The sequence below is a fragment of the Ambystoma mexicanum genome, chromosome 8 (genome assembly GCF_040938575.1).
Source record: "Ambystoma mexicanum isolate Mex_15411 chromosome 8, UKY_AmexF1_1, whole genome shotgun sequence".
NCBI classification, from domain to species: domain Eukaryota; kingdom Metazoa; phylum Chordata; class Amphibia; order Caudata; family Ambystomatidae; genus Ambystoma; species Ambystoma mexicanum.
The window spans coordinates 1099095652-1099113383 of record NC_090929.1 but is presented as its reverse complement, the minus strand read 5'-3'; the positions used below and the strand labels follow the sequence as shown (position 1 = coordinate 1099113383).

Sequence of the window (17732 nt, the reverse complement as noted above, 5' to 3'; positions counted from 1 at the left end):
TCCTAGCTGGAGGTAAATCAGGCCCCCAGAGACAAAAAACTGCCAGAATTACTGGCACCAGTAATATCGGTGCCCGTAATTCAGGTAATTCCTCCTATGGAATGAGGAATTGCTGGCATTCCCGCCACCAGTAATATCCCAGAAATACCAGGATATCAGGCAGCGGGAGTGCTAATTCTGTTTACCAGTATCCCACTGGAATTACGACGGGGTACCAGCAAATCCATAATGACCCCCAATGCTTGACACACAGTGTAAGAAAAGCAGGGATTCATTTTTGAAATTTGCTCATGGAGACGTAACACCTCGAAAGACATTGGTAGTGCTTAGAGAGAATACTAAGCTCCCAAAGTGATGGTTCAGACAATGAAATGGAGGACCTCGTTATGAGTCTGGTGGTGCAGGAAAATATGGCGGTAACATGTTGGTAACAGATTTACTACCACTTTACACCAGTTTCCCAACCCACCAAATTCTGACATTGGAGGTAAAGTGGAGGATTCATCTCCAGCATGTAACTGGACGTACCTCCTTCACTTTATCTTCCAATAATTGTTAATGCGTCAGTTGAATTACCACTCCAGGTAAATCCTCCAAAATCCCCATGGAGTTCTATGTACTGCAAAATGAGGATGTTACCTCACTTGTAATCTGAATGAAAAAAAATTAATTTTCCCAGAGAGAAAAGCAGTAATGATGAACGAGGTTTCTAAACTTGTAATGCGTCCCAAGGTGTGAGGGATGAGCGGAAAACACCTCAGCCGCAGCAGAGAGCTTTAGGGCTGCACAACCCTTTGTTGATATTCAGTCAACTTTAGAGTAACTCCAATGCAGGGGATGGGCAAACCAAATATGGTCTGGGGATGGGGTGAAGCCCCCCACAAACATCCAAAATGTATGCATCAAGATACGCAAACTTCCCATCAGACACATCCCGGTAAGAAACTGGTTGACACACAACTCTGCTGAGTTTGATGAAAAGGATCCAATGTATCTATGCAGTCATTTCTCTGTGGGGATATATCGCTCCTTTAACTCTGTATTGCTCTATAGGAACGTCCGCGGCCCGAGTTTGCTGCCATGGCCCCAAAGATGGAGCAGAACCCTATCACAGGGGTGAAGGAGCCATACTTCCCCAAGCGTGACCGCCTCTCACGAATTCTGACGGGATCTATGGTCATTGTGATTATGGTGCGTATTACAAACTTTTTGGACATCTGCTTACTGTCAAACAGCTAATTGATTGAGTGATTTTATTATGCGCTTATACACAAGTGTTTCAAAGCAAAACTATGCTTTGGAGGGGAATACATGAGATAGTCAAGACAAATGATCTTACTAGGCGTGGTATATTCAGATCATCTAGGTGCACAGAACAGGAAGTGCGTGGGGGGGACAAAAGGGACCAAATGCTCCCTGTCCCATCAGAACATGAGTTAAGTGCAGAGAGATATCACTCTCATGGGTCGTAACCGAAGTGCGGTAGTGCTGCGGCAAGTGCCAGGCCCGGAGGCAAGTGCAGGAGACTGGCGAGGAAAGCTTGGGACCTGTGAGGCTCTGAAGGTACACCAGGCAGCCTGTCAGCGAAACTGAGCAGAAGTAGAGGAAGAGAGCGATACAGCAGAAAGATGTGGTTAGCAGGGGAGAGGGAGAGAGAAGTAGAAGGAAAGAGGGAAGTCTTATGGAGTTTCTGGAACTTAAGGAGATCTGACTCAAGAAGGAGAGAGGCTGTTCCAGAGGGGAGCACCTGCAGTGGATAAAGATCTCCCCCAAGTCTCTGCTTAGAAAAGCGACTCACCGGCAGAGAGGGGGCTAGGGAAGGAGAGTATTTAGGAAGAGAGCATTGCAGATAGATTGGGCCCAGGCCCCAGAAAGCCTTGGCGACGATGCAAAGGGATTGACCTTAATCCTTGCAGCCACAGGGAGCCAGTGTAGGGATTTCAACGCTGGAGACATGCGGTCCCTTGGCTTGAGACCAAGGATGAGTTGAAGAGGACGGAGAGTAGAAGCAGGAAGGTTCAGAAAGAAGCTGTTACAATAGTCCTGCCTAGAGAGGTCTAGGGTTTTGGAGACGGTGAGCCTCTGGGGGAAAGTGAGAAAAGGTACAATACCTCTGAGAAGGTGTAGTTGGTAGTGGGACTTTTTAGAGATGTCCGTGATGTGAGACGAGAAGGAGAGAGTGGAGTTGAAGATGACCCCAGAATTTTTGCCTCATTGATAGGTGGAGGCGCAGGGCCAAGGGAGGCCGACCAGAGAGAAAGAGGGAAGTCGGGAGCAGGGGTCCCGATGAGGACAATCTCTGTCTTACTGGCATTGAGGCAGAGGTCGTTTGCAGCACACCATGACTGAATTGGGGACCGGCAGTCGGGTATGAGTGAATAGAAAAAAAAAGTGTAAAAAAATGGCCGATGTGAAAGTGAAAAGAAAGTCTGTTTTCACTTTCCATTCCGGCCATTGAAAAAACATGGGGTAAAAAAGTCAACAAACAAAATGGCCACCAGGCGAAGGAATAAGGGACTACATGTAGTCCCTTCTCCCTTTCCATGGTGGCCACTAAAAAGATAAGAAAAAAAGTAAACAAACAAAATGGCCACCATGGGGGTGGCGAGGTGAGATGGCAGCCACCAGCCGTGAGGAGACTCAGGGCAGCGGGATTACCATATGGTAATACCCACATTCTGAGCCTCCTAGTTCTATATAACTGTTTGTGTGTCAGTGTTTCTTTGGCCTATATCCATACTCTAAGTTCTGTGTGCCTCCTACAGTCCTTCCTCCCTCCTAAGATACGCCTGGCTGCTCAGCCATTTCTACCAACATACTTGTGTGGTTCAGGCATGTACTAAGAGTTGGAGCCATGTGTCCCAAGTGTGAGTCTTCTAAAGTCCTACATAAGGTGGACTTTTGTAAGGCTCCGTAACAGCACCACTTTTCTTCTTTTCTGCCTTTATATCACATTTTTAATTTGTTGCAATGTATCCATGTAATGTTTTAAAGAAATGTGAACATCTTCAAAAACAATAGCTATAAGATGAGTTTTAAGATGTATGTCAAGCATTTTGTGTGAGCACAATTGCTTGTTGTTATTAGGAGTGCAGGTCGACTACTTATGTTGACATGGGTGAAAGAGAGTACAAGTAGGAGTAAGGACCAATGGTGACTGCACCGTGTCATATCTTTGTACACCTGAGAGGTCTGAGGTGAATGGGAGACCCAGGCCATGGATGTACTTAAACAAAATGGCCATACAATTAAGTGAACTTGGAATCAAGTTTCTAAACAGCTTAGATATTCCAAATCAAGCGTGGAAATGCAGAAATATAAATGCAATGTGGATTGGTCTCCAATAATTATTTCAACATTACATGTTAATTTTCATCAGATGTCCCCTTGGCAAATCAGCAAATTTAACTCATCCAATATTCAGTAGCCGGGTAGCCATACATTAAGCCCTAGTATGAAGCTAGGGCAGGTCTGTAGTTGCTTGAAATAATTGAGAGAACTGTCAGTGACGGCCCCCCCTAATTGATTTGCTAATAGCACAAGAGCCTGATAATAAAGATAGTGTTAAGAAGATGAAAGGGAGCTACACTCTGTGAGCCTGTATTGATTATTACCACATGAAAGTCATTACTTCCATTCTTGAAATCAATGGAATGATTCCTAGTTATTTCATTGGAAAAAAAGCAACGAAATACCACACCATCCAAAAAAAAGCATCGTTTACCAAAGCATCGACAGGCTATCTTTTACATGTAAAAGTGCCTTTCCATCGAAACCAGTCCATCGAAAATATAAATAGACTGGTTTCAATGGAAATGCACTTTTACATGTAAAAGATAGAATTTCAATGCATTTTTTTATAACATTAAAACGTTACATGGAGCTGTCCAGTGCGGACATTTCTGCACTGGCCAGCTCCTTGTAAGGTTTCAATCTTTTTTTGTATATTGGGGGGTTCCCCCCAAATCCAACGCCCACCCCCAACCCTAATCCTAACCCTAACTCTAACCCTTAATCTAACCCTAACCCTAATCCTAAACCTAGCCCCAACCCTAACCCTAATCTAACCCCTAATCTAACCCTAGCCCCAACCCTAACCCCTAACCCTCACCCCTAACCCTAACCCTAGTTTCGAATATACCATCGAATTATAGTCAATGGAAAGGCATTATATACGCTGATGATGGGTTGAATCAGAAAATTGTTAGTCTTTTGAAAGGAAACGTGAGGACTGTAAATATAAACATGAAATAAAAACCTATCTAGGTTATCATGTTTGGGAAAGGGAGAATGAGTGAATTCCAGAATCTGGAATTTGGAACTCGCAAGAATGAGCTACAATGTAAGTACCTTGGGATTATCTTTAACTGAATACAAATCTGGGCTCTTGAAGTACATGAACAATGAAAAAAGTGAATGTCAATTCGGTGGTTTTACTAACTTTATAAGAATTTATGATGAGATCTGCAGCCAAGACTCTACTAAGAATGGACAAGAAAGGGGAGTGAATAATGTCAATTTCCTGAGTGTAAGAAGGACAATGAAGAATATTTGTGTATTTAGGACCTCCCAATGTTACCCTCCTGCTTCATATCTCACCTACTGTCCATCTCTTATTCCTTTTGTCAAACCACCTGCCATTTCTTCCTCCAGCCTGCCACCAAAGCCTTCTACCCATCCTTGATCAACTATCCGTCCCTTTGAATGTAATCCAACCAATTTCTCACCACTCCTGCATATTTTCTGGCCCATCTCATAACCTCTCCAATCCCCTGCCAACGCTGCCACTCCCTAATGCCCAGTCTCCCTAATCTCAGAATCCCCATTAAAACTATACCCGTTACCCTTGCTTGCTTACCTGCTCCATCTCATTTCTTACCTCATCCCTCTTTCATGCCACCATGTCATGAACCCTGGCTCTTCACTTTTCTTGCTGCTTTGTTACCACTTCTGTACCTTCCGGCCTAGAAACCTGTAATCAGCCTAATCTCACCTGGCGCTGGCCCGGCAAGTGCCGTTTCCCATTCAGTTCATACGTAGTCCTTACCTGGGCAGCACCTGAATTACTATTTTTTTCCAAACAGCTCTGCGTGGTGATGATTTTCCTAGTTTCCGTGATCATGTACCGCGGCATTGTGAGCATGATGATGTACCACACAGGAAACTCCATCCTGATGACACAGGTGAGTCCTGCAGCAAGGTCTTCCATTTTGCAGAGGAAAGGACTAAATTTTGCCGCTACTTTAGGATTCTTATTAAAATATTTCTTCTGATTTTCCATGCTGGAAACCTTTCTTTGCACCCTGCCTTTAAGGGCCATGGGTCGCCCAGTCAAATTGGATCAATGTCTCACTCCACTGTTTTGTGAAATGTGGTTGGCTCTTGCACCAGGGAATCTCCTGTGCTCTTTAGTTGCACCTGTTGAGTCTCTTCATGAATATCCTCTCATGCTTTGTGTGTTCACACTGGGAAACTTTAACAAACTATGGAATTAAGTATCCAATACAAAACGCTTTCAGATAGCTCTATTTTGTCTGTATGCCTTAATGCGGGACACACTGAGAGCAAAACATGAGTAAGAGAGATCTAAATTGGGGAAATATCCCCTTAGTTTATTAAGCAATCAACTGTGATCAATTTCAAAACTGCCAAATAGAATTGTAGAGGCCGCAACTGCAGAGTGTAAATGATGACCTACCGGTTCAAACTGCCTAGTGCCATTCCATGAGTAAATGTAAATGTCTAATTTCTTTGGCAGGACTTAATACTGCATTTATTTCAGTCCTATACGCGGGCACATCTGGATGAGAGGGAACTATGACACATGGAACCAAACTGATTTGCACTGAAACGAACAATTTGGGCAAGTGTGGAAATCAGGAGTATAAAGTTTTTATAGTCTACAGAGAAAAACATTTAAAATTTTACAAAACAATGACACATTTTAATGTCTAATTATATAAATCCAAAAGTGCCTGATGACTTTGAAAGCTGGTCTTGATGACTGAGACACTAGTCTTCCCTACATTGTACACCCAATTGCGTGAGCCTTCCATCCAACGCTCCCCAAAATCCCTCAGTGTTGTTGAAGTCTGTTCAGTCTAGTGCTTTCTCGGAATCTTAAAACAGTGTGGTGCTCTCGCTGTAAATCACTGAAAGATGTCCCTGGAGGATAGCTCAGTGGCAATGTGCTCGCCTTGAAAACAAGATGACAGAAAGCAACACAGGTTCGATCCTGGCGTCCGCCCTTAGAAACCTCTGGGTATTCAAGCACGGTATAAATATGCAACTAAGACAACAACAACAAAAAATCTGTAACAGCGCCTCGATGCCCCTGGGCTGTGTGAGTGCTTTAAAAATGCAAATAAATAAAGTAAGTGTCCCCATTTTCGGTTCATGTCCTGGACTTTTTTGCCCCATGACACTCCTGGGGTGATGTTCTGCACTTTCAGGATGTTTGAGTGATCATTCCCTTGGCCTTGTTTGTAGCTCCCCCATGGGGTGATATCCAGAGTTCTCACAAGAGTTTAAACTCTTACAGGGAAGTTTTTGCAGGATGGGTCTAGTCTTCTTTTCTAATACCCCTATTCACGCAATGGGGCTCATTACGAGTTTGCCGGTATTCTGGTGGTAAATCCAGCAAATGGCATTACCGATACTGCCACTTGGTCAGGTGGTATTACCACTGGAGGGTTTGCCTTCAGCACTAATACCACCTGATTACAAGTGCCGGTTTGCTGGTGTAAATCCCCATTTAATGGAATCCATATGGGGGACTTTTGCCAGTATTACCACTGCTGGTATTTCCAGATGGTAATCCTGGCGATTTCTGGCGGTAAAGTGGAGATGTTATCTTCACCGGTAATATCGGCAGCGGTAATACTGGCAATCTTTTAGTTAGGCGCTGCGGGAAAAACGGAAGTAAACAGTATTACCTCCACCGCCAAACTGGTAATGAGCCCGTGCTTTATTGGCATGCCAAAGTGTTTGGGCTTGTACCCTGTGGATATTCAGATTCATGGCATTTAAGACTGAAAAGAGGACTCTGCTCCTCGGAAGTCAGAAGAGTGAAAAAGGTAAGATCTTCCCCCTTGGAATATTTAGATCTCCCTTGGAGTATTTAGGTGGACCCCTTCTCTGGACTTGCTTTAGCTAGCCACACTGGATCATCGTATAGGAGACTAAGATTAAAATTATTATGGAATGCTATTTCCTGTCAGAAAGACTGCCATGGTCTAAGAATCCAGGGGGCAGATGATGGTGATTTATGAGACCATGCTAATGCACCCCAGGGGGGAATGCGAATTCTTACGTCTTAGGTTATAATAAGCAAAATGACTTGTTCTTAAGACAAAGGGAAAACATGTAGGTTGATGGAAAACGCTGCCCTGTAGTGCCATGAAATGTAAAGCGCTGTGGCGTGCTCCGGTCTTGTGTTCCTTTGCATTCTATCATTCTATGCTGAAGACCCTTGCATTGATCAGGAACACGAGAATGAGCAGAGGTCTAGAATTACAGGCAGCGTGGATTTGATTAGGACTGGGCAATGCTCCCAAGATGTTTCTCCTTTGCTTATTATTCTGTAATGAATATCCTCTCAGGGGATGCAAAATGCACACCCGGATGGACGGCCATTAGTGGAAAGTAAGCCGAGAGGATGCGATGACGGGCTCTAAGTGTCGGTAAATGTAATATTTAAATATGAATATTGATATTTCGGAAACCACTTCGTAGTTTCTTATACATTAATAATGTAGGTGCACTATAGCTCAGAGGTTAATCAATGCTAAGATATTTTAATTATATAACAACAATGGTTGGAAAATGTGGCAAAAGACAGAATTAGTAAATATTGTGTTTGATTTTTAAAGCTAGGATTTGTTTTATAGTAGCGTGAACAAGGGCTACTAATATTTCTTAATGCACTGCTGGCCCTCAAGTAAAGTGGAGCAAATAATAATACTGGCGGCTCTCATAAAAGTTATTTTTTTATTTTCAAAGCTCATGTATATCTATTATCACCAAGGGTCAAAAGTGCCCAACATGTTTCAGGAATATACACCTTTGTCATGTACTCAGGCTCCACTATTTCCTATTTCCAATGCAGGACCAACTCTTGCCAACAGGAAATTCTGTTGCTCTGATGATGAGTTTACCAAAGCTTGGAAAATGATAAATAATTAACTTCTGTGAAAGCTGTGGGCTGATTATTTGCTCTGTGTTACTTGAGTGCAAGCAGGGGCCATTTTTCATGTTTAGTTTCACGCCCTGATTGCGTCAGCCTTCCTTGCCGCGCACCCGCGGACCTTTGAGTGTGGTGCACCCCCTTTTTTACACGGGTTGCATTTTGGTTATTAGCCTCAGGGCCATGAATTGGTGAACGTGATAATGATGTCCCCTTTCCATTGCTTTCAGGCTGGGAACATTGCTAACATCAGCAGCACCGTGGTGAACCTGATCCTCATTCTTCTCATGAGCCAGGTCTACACCTCGCTGGCGGATAAACTCACCAAATGGGGTAATGGCGTTTTGGAACCATTTCACAATTGGGAAAGCAAAAGGGCGTGGTGCAAAAGGACCCCGCCCATCCCCCTTCATGCTGCGCTCAGCCACACAAGTTAACCCAGGAGGAGTGACAGTTGTTCAGTCCCACTTGTGTTTTCAATGCTGTTTTTTTTCTCCAACTGGCTCTTTCTTAGCCAGCTGTTCTCCCCGTGGCTACTAGCAATCTTGACGCATTAGCCCCATCTTAAGTGTGGATAGGTGGAACCTCGACCAATAAGACAGCCCACTCTTCTTTTCCAATGTGCCCTCCCTCTGGCAGCCTTTGGTCTCCTGGGTTTTGACCAATCAGGTGTGGATGTTGGCTTGAATGATGTTTCCATTAGCTTTGACACCTGTCTGTGGCTTCTCATCATTGGCTCATCCTGCTGTGTTCCGCCTCTTGCATTAGGTCCTTCGATGAACGTTTCACTAACCTGAAGTGCCCACTAATGCATAGCTTGGACGCGGATCCTTAACTCTGGCTACCAATTTCCTTTTTGTGTGTATCTCTTTGGGGAATCATTGGCTGCTGCAATATTAGATTGCACCCATGAACCTCTTCTGTTGTAGCGGTCATTGTGATGGTAGACTGGTAGTCCAATAGGGCTCCTTGTGGTTTACCCGTCGCCCTAGAGATTACCTTTAGACAGATCCACTGGGTTTAGTTGCATGCGCTCCTTGATGTTGATGGCGGGTTGGGGTTCACTATCATCTTGCTGATAATCACTTCCTCATTTTATCTTTTTAGTCACCAGATTGGAACCACATGCAGTACTGCTGCCTTGCATGCATAAACTCCCAGATGTTTACTTCTGTATCACTCTGTCTTCCCCGTAGAGATGCACCGGACACAGACGCTTCATGAAGACGCCTTCACCTTCAAGGTTTTCATCTTCCAGTTTGTGAACTTCTACTCCTCGCCATTCTACGTTGCCTTCTTCAAAGGCAGGTGCGGGAAGGCAATGAGCTCGGGGAACTGGAGGCGGGTAAACCCGGGGTAGAGACGGTGGTCCATCGAACGGCACAGGGAGTTATGAGGAGGGTGGTGGGATCAGTCATGGTCCCTAACAACTGCTTAGTTCAAGATGCACCACACGAAGGCCATGCCAAGGAGAGGAGGAGAGTGAGGTCGGCCTTCCCACGCTAAGGGAAAAATGAGGCGAGGAAGGGAGTTGAGTCAGCCAATGGTCCCCACACACCAAGGGACCATCAGTAGAGAAAGGGATGAGGAGGGGAGGGAGGTCATCTAGGGTTCGTGTACATTAATGACAGACAGAAGGAGTGGGCTAATAAGGGCATACAGTCCACTGTTGGGCTTCCCACAAAGCTTCCATTCTGTAGATCGGAAATGATCAGGTAACACAGTCCATACCTAAGCTCCTGGTCGCCCCAGGTTTATAACAAGGCTGCTTGACCCATTCCTTAGTATTCCACACACCTCAAAAGTTTTCATGAATTTAAAGAAATTCCCTTGTTTAACTGTGTATCCCTCACTGGGTCTGATATTGAGCACAAACCGTGTAAAATCGGACTTGCCGGACATGTGACCCGCTCAATCCCTGCCCGACTGGCCTTTTAAACACACCACTGTGTCTATAAATGTCACAATTTCCTCATAGGCCAGTCCTGCCCTTGAATCCAATTTATATGTTATGGTCTGTATAGAGCTAGTGCGCCTGCTTCAGTGTGCTTTGAGACCCAGAAAAGAAGGATATCAGACGTGTGAAGCAAATAGGTGGAGAGCTAAAGAACAGGACCTGAGAGCTCCTAGGAGTAGGGGGTCATATAATGGTTTCAAAGCACACATGGGACATGTGACACATCATGGGAAAGGAGGGGGTGCAGGAGTAAAGTTAGGGAGGGTAGGTGGCCTTTAGAGAAGATTGTACCAGATGATACCTTGCGTGCTTCTGATGTGTACGCGGCATTCTGAATCATCCCTAGGCAAAGCCTTCCGGAGCTCCTGAAAGTAAGGCTGAGGTTGCAAGAGAAATCAGTGGCCAAGAGTGATCACAATCATCTAGGCCTGACAATGAATTAGAAGTCAGGGAGGAGTTCCCTGAGAGGGGGGTCAGGGTGAGACAGTGAACCAGAAATCAGAAGAGGTCAGTGCAAGAGGTACCAATCCTGAGAGACAGAGTCCAGGGAGTCATCTTACTCTGTCCATGGCTGATTTTAATTTCCTGATTAATATTTGCTTTCTCTCAATATCAATCAGGTGATTTGTTCATTCTTTCTCGCCCCTTCGTTTTCAGGTTTGTGGGCTACCCTGGCCACTACGGCAAGCTGTTTGGCATGAGAAATGAGGATGTAAGTACCCACATTGCAGTTTAAAAGGCAGGTAGATATGGAGTGCTCTTCAGTTGTAAACTGGCATAGCTGCACTGCCACATGTGTGTGTGTGATTGTGGGTGTCAAGTATGGTATATATGGGTAAGATGAAACAGGCTGGGGGGCACTGCCAGATATGGCTCAGCAAGCATTGATGCGTGCCAGGGTTGGGGAGCACTGGAAACACTGTCTTCCCAAGTACACGCCAGGCCATGTTTCTTGTCAGGTTGGGGACGCATTGACTGGAGTTGTGCTTCAGGTGTTGGCATTGGACCTGCAGCCAGTGCTGCAGGTCCGGATAGAGGTGCGCTTGCAGAGCTGCGTGTCAAGCCCTAGTTTTGGATAAGTAGGGGCTGAAGATGGGGATTAAGGCCGTTTGGCAGGCCTATCTCTTTGGTTCCGGCCTGAATCAGAAGGGTGCACTGAAAGTCAAGACCAAAGTCGATTAGAAGACCTTTGTGTTGGGTGTGTGTGCTGGATTATCAGAGTAATTAATGATGTCACCGACCTTAATATGTCAAACCATGTTGTATTCCTTTACAGTTTCACTGTTTGTGTAGAGATAGCATGTATTTGGTTTGTTAGTGTTGTTTCCTTATATGCTGACCAATCGGCGTGTACTAACGCACCCAAAAGTGACCTTACAAAATACATTTTACTGGTCACTTTTGGGAGTGCAAACCAGCGCTCCTCACATTTACACTGCTCACCCTCCACCTCCTTCCCCCATCCCAACCACCCCACTCAAAGAAAGTTTTACACCTTTTTACACACATTTTCTATTTCCACACAAGGCAGTGGAAATGTAAAAAATTGTTTAGCATGGACCAATGCCACATTGGGGCGCTAGATACATGCGTACTCCGGTGCCCTAGCACCCACCCAGCACCCACTAAGGACCTGGAGTCTGACCTGTTAACTGTGTCGAATGCTCTAATGCTTCTCTAAAATCTGTGCGCCGGCACCCGCCAGGAAGTTTATAAATTGGCTCCCCTAGATGGCAAGCGCCTATCATCTCCCCCAGGGCCCTCATTTTTTACCCCTGGTTGACCTCAAACATTTCCAGATGAATATGTGGAAATTCTGTAAAGATTCATGCAACTCGAGCCATCCAACGTTACAGTAAAACAAGTTTGCTCACCGTTACTGACTAGGGTCCCGATTCATGGAAAAAAGTGCATTTACCCCACAAAGCCTGCGTGCCGAAAACAAATGTGTGTGCCCCTGAGCAAATAAGAAAATCTGCGCGTTCTGCGTATTCACAGAATTTCCCACAACAAAACAACCAAATGCGCAAGGGGCGGCTGGAATGGCCATGACACGCCCCCACGCAAACCACACAACAACCTTAGTGCTTACCTCTGCTCGACCATCCAGCACCCCAGAGAAACTGCGAGCGATCACCCCGTAGCTCGTGTGCACCCCGAAAGTTATGAGCAACCCGTAACTTGTACGTTCCGAGCATCGCCTCGTAACTTGTGAGTTACGAGGCGATGCTTGTAACTTGGGTGTGCCCCCGAGATTGTACATACCGTCACCCGTATGATCGCCGTTTTGCGTGCTTGTTGTTTCCTATGGGGCTTTGCACTTTAGGCCTGATATCATTTGGTGTACAGGTCCTGGGATTTGCATGTGCTTTTTCGAGGACCAACGTTCCGAGTTCAAATCCATGAATATGGTTATATTTCCGTTGCTATGGCCGTGCGATTGCTTGACCGTGTACCGTCCCTCAACGCGCCCACATTTCCGCAAGTTCTTCCTCATTCTGCCTGTTCCGGCCCCTATTTTGGTCGATGTGCAAGCTCAGCCCACACTCTGCTTGGAATCTCGCGCAAGGTGCTCCTCGACTCGCAGAGATGTGCCGATCCTGCGCAAATTCCACGCAAGTCCCAGGAAAGTCCTGCGCAGTCGGTTCCATGAATTGACGAATGGGGATTTGAGCGCAGATTGGCACAAAAATCCCCGATTTTCCACGCAATTATTTCCATGAATCAGCCCATAGGTCTCCTTTTCAAATCCGGGCTTGGTTCACATTTTTTAAATATCTTTTCAATTGTTAACATCATCTGACATGTGATGCATTTTTTATTTGGACTACAGTGTCAAGTTGAATAGTATATGGCATTTTTATGGTACAGAAGTCTCCTTTTAGCTGCACATTAGCCAACAGTAGTGTGATGTTCATGATTGCTATTGTGGCTTTATGTGTATGGGAGTGTGGGGGAAACTCGCAGGGTTTCCAAAGGTGCTGCGGGCCTTGCCTGTGGTTTCACTGTGTGTCTGTTCTGGCTGTCATGCAGGTCAGGGTAGAGGCTATGGTATGTGTCTTGCATTAGCAGGGACACAGTAGGTCAGGATGCAAGCTGTGTTTTGCAACAGCTCTGAGGTGCACTTCTGCTGCGGCTCAGGGTAGAGGCTGTGCATCTGGGGTCAGGGTTAGCATAGAGCCCTTCAGATTACGATATCCATTGGGTGCAGACTTTCTTATGGGGAATTAGTGGCACTATAAAGTAGAATAAAGTGTGTGTTTAGTGTCACAATTGGCTTCACAGAGGTGCTGTAGGTCAAGGTAGAGGATATGGTGAGGGTTTGTTCTGCATTAGGAAGGGGTGCTGCAGGTCAAGGTAAAGGTTATGGTGAGTGTTTTCTGTGCATTAGGTAGGGTGCTACAGGTCAAAGTAGAGGTTATGATGAGGGTTTTCTGTGCATTAGGAAGGGGTGCTACAGGTCAAAGTGGAGGTTACGATGAAGATTTGCTCCGCATTAGGAAGGGGTGCTGCAGGTCAAGGTAGAGGCTATGATGAGGAGTTGCGCTTCATTAGGAAGGGGTGCTGCAGGTAAAGATAGTGGCTTTGTAAAGTACTGGGTTCGTCACAGTGTGGCTACAGGTCAGGCAATAGGTTGCCTTAAATGTTTGGTCTGTATTTGGAGTGTTGCAGCAGGTCAGGGTAGAGGTGTTCAGAGTGTTGTGGATTAGCAGTGGTGGTTTGTATCAGGATCAAGGTTGCTCAGTGTGTTTTTTTCTGGATTAGCAGTGATGTTGCATGTTGCATAAAGATTTTGTTAAGTGTATTAGCAGTAGACTTCGGGACGGGATAGAGGTTATCTTAAGTGCTTTTTGTTGATTAACCTGGTGTTGTGGGGCAGGATAGAAGTTGTGTTTGTTCTGGATAGCTAAGTTGGTTTGGGTTAAAATAAGAGTCGTTTGTGTGTCTGCTCTAGAGTAGCATTCCCTTAGTAGGGTTTCTATGTACAGAACCCGAATGGCCCAATCTCAGTCCAGTAAGTGCCCTCAGCTGTTGGGCCCTACTTCTACTACTACCCTAAAAGACAACTAGCCACTAAGGAATTATTCATTGAAATCATAATACCCCTCGCCATTCACTGTTCTCCAAACCTACGACAACTTAGAATCAGCACTCTAACTCCTAGCCTGCTGTGCAGAACCTTCGTGCCTTCTTAATTGTTAGTCTTATGTAGCAATCTGCAGAATTTAAATATTTTCCAGGGTCAACAGTGGAATGCAATGACATGTTCAAACTGTTTTCTTTTTTAAATGAACTTGCCATTAACAGTTTGTGTCCAGTCCACAAAGATCACATTTTGTGACACAAGAAGCGTTTGCACATGTGTGCAAAAAAGCCCTTGTCTTGGTGATTAGCAGCGCCGGCCTTAGCACCAGCTGCGCCCTGGGCGAAACAAATTTGGCGCCCCATCCACCCTCTGAATAAAGTGGGGGGACTCTGTCCCCCCGCGTTTACCCTCGACTTGAGCCCTGGTAAATCTCCTACACAACATGCACACACCATCCACACACATTGAAAGTAAAGCCCCTACACAACGTGCGCACACCATCCACAGCATACAGTCACCATCCACACACATTAAAAGTAAAGCCCCTACACAATGTGCGCACATCATCCGTTTGCATGCAGTCACCACCCACACACATTAAAAGTAAAGCCCCCTACACAACATGCGCACACCATCCACATACATACTGTAAAAGTAAAGCCCCTACACAACGTGCGCACACCATCCACAGCAAACAGTCACCATCCACACACATTAAAAGTAAAGCCCCTACACAATGTGCGCACATCATCCGTTTGCATGCAGTCACCACCCACACACATTAAAAGTAAAGCCCCCTACACAACATGCGCACACCATCCACATACATACTGTAAAAGTAAAGCCCCTACACAACGTGCGCACATCATGCGTTTGCATGCAGTCACCACCCACACACATTAAAAGTAAAGCCCCCTACACAACATGCGCACACCATCCACATACATACTGTAAAAGTAAAGCCCCTACACAACGTGCGCACATCATGCGTTTGCATGCAGTCACCACCCACACACATTAAAAGTAAAGCCCCCTACACAACATGCGCACACCATCCACATACATACTGTAAAAGTAAAGCCCCTACACAACGTGCGCACATCATGCGTTTGCATGCAGTCACCACCCACACACATTAAAAGTAAAGCCCCCTACACAACATGCGCACACCATCCACATGCATACAGTTCCCATCCACACACATACATTAAAAGTAAAGCCCCTACACAATGTGCGCACATCATCCGTTTGCATGCAGTCACCACCCACACACATTAAAAGTAAAGCCCCCTACACAACATGCGCACACCATCCACATGCATACAGTTCCCATCCACACACATACATTAAAAGTAAAGGCCCCTACACAACATGCGCACACCATCCACAAGCATACAGTCACCATCCACACACATACATTGAAAGAAAAACCCCCTACACAAGGCGCGCACAGCATACACATGAATACATTAAAAGCAACCAGGGCGTACACTTCTTGTAATGTGGGGGACTTGCAGCTGTTCAGCAGTGGCGAGTCCGAATGCAGGATTGCACGCAGGCCAGGCACCAACAGGATTCACTGGAGTAACTGTGGCAGAGGCTCAAAGGCAGCATGCGATGTCAGGCCCTGGGATTGCACAAAGCCGCATTGGACTAATTAAAAAGCACCCTCGTCAAAGAGGGGGCTTTTTAATTAGTCCAATGTCCGTCGGCCACCTGAGAGGCGACAACCCGACGCGTCACCAAGGTGCACCTCGATATCCCTGGTGCACCTTGGTGACGTTAAGGGCGGCCAGCGCCTCTTGATAACAGGAGGGGCGCCCAAAAAAAAGCAGAAAAAAAAATCCAGTGCGCCGCAATACCGCGTACTCCCGGTGCCGAGGTGCCCTACCTTGAGAGGTGAGTAGGGTTCCCCAAGTGGTCGCCCGGCTCTCCCTGGCCTAAGGCCGTCCCTGGTGATTAACAAACATTTCCATGCTGCGCGTTGTCCTTGGAAATCGGCTGAACCCACAAGAAAGGAGGACTTGCGTGAGAACAGAACTTTGGCATGGCTTGCCTTGCACCTCGATGGATAAATAGATCCGGTCTGACCCTGGTCATTTCATGTGGCGCCATCTTCTGCATGCTCTTCATCCAGCTCTCACTGGAACTTGGGAACCCTAAATGCACCCCGGCCTACCTTGTCCTTTTCACTTCCGTCTCAATCCCCACTCCAGTGTATCTAGAAACCTCATTCTCTCTTATATGTTTTTGGACTGCTCCTGCCGAATTCAAATAAAAAGAAGCATTCAATGACCCTGCCACCTACTTTCTTGATGTTCTAAAAAGAGGGAGACCATGACGCATACACCTTACATTCAACGTTGGAGCAAAAGCTTTTACTCACCTGATTTGAAAGGTCTCCTGCATATATTCTCCTAAGAGTTGTGCCTATTTTCACCAGCATAAGGAGACTAGTGTCCAAATAGAACAAACATCATTGCATCTAATAGACCTCGATCATAGTAATTCATTCCATAGACGACTACTGCCCCCCAGAGGCGTAGACAAGGTAGGGCCTGAGCGGACAAGGCTCACCCAAAATCTGTAAATGGCCACTCAGCTGCGCAGTGTGGGCCTTTACAGGTGTTGATGTCACTGACGTGGACCCAACCACATTAGCTTCAGACCCCACTTGTTAGACAATCCTGGCTACGCCTCTGCTGCCCGCTGTGTCAAAGGCAATCCCAAGCTTTCTGGTCTTCATTCACAGCATTCCACTGGAGCAACTGAGAGACACCCATGAGAAGCGAAGATCTGCGCATGTTCCCTTGTGCCTGATTTACAAAGCCAGAATCTGGAGCAAATCTGGAGACACCTGCAGAATTTCTGAGCTGTCTTTCGACAACTTTTTTTTATCGCTTTTGCGTTGTGAGCATCTTAAAAAGGCTCCAGGCATCTCAAAGATTTGCTGCGGTTTTAGGGTTTGTGAATCAGCAAAATCGAGATGCTCATGGGGTTCGCCTGATTTGATCCAGTGCAAATCTTTGCGAACCAGCCCTCATTTCTACTTTTTGTGCGCTCGCCCAGTCCACAATTGTTTCTACGTGCAATGAGATAAACATGACAAAGCAGCAGACCAATGGTCATCGCTACAGTGGACAGCCCAGTTGGCCAAACAGCAAAATAATTGGCCTTTGTGCGTTCTTTCAAGCCTGTAGCCTAACTGTAGCAGTCCGGCCTTACCATTTAAGAACTGTAGGTACTTGTTCCAAGTTACTTTGGGCCTCATCACAAGTTCGGCGGTGTGGGAAAAACATGATAATTCCATTACTGCCACTTGTTTGAGCATAATGGAATTACCTCTGTTTTACCATACCAATGAGCTACATTTTTGATCTTAAAGTGGAGGTTTTTCCTCCAGCATCATGCTGCAGGTAAATCTGCCAGTTAAAGGTCATAAATGAATTACTGCTTGCAGTAATTCTGCCACAATCCCCAAGGAGTCCTATGGACTTCAAAAT

The 17732-nt window shown here is 45.8% G+C and overlaps 1 protein-coding gene across 3 annotated transcripts in view; it reads left to right on the top strand.

Moving 5' to 3' along the window:
- Positions 1 to 17732, top strand: part of LOC138472772 (anoctamin-7-like) — a 439062-nt gene that overhangs the window by 331761 nt on the left and 89569 nt on the right. For all 3 annotated transcript variants that reach the window (XM_069611107.1, XM_069611106.1, XM_069611105.1), the window contains exons 12-16: positions 1054 to 1191; positions 5085 to 5183; positions 8416 to 8518; positions 9382 to 9493; positions 10800 to 10854. In XM_069611107.1, coding sequence (XP_069467208.1) covers positions 1054 to 1191; positions 5085 to 5183; positions 8416 to 8518; positions 9382 to 9493; positions 10800 to 10854 — 507 coding nt within the window. The remainder of the gene's footprint in view (positions 1 to 1053; positions 1192 to 5084; positions 5184 to 8415; positions 8519 to 9381; positions 9494 to 10799; positions 10855 to 17732) is intronic.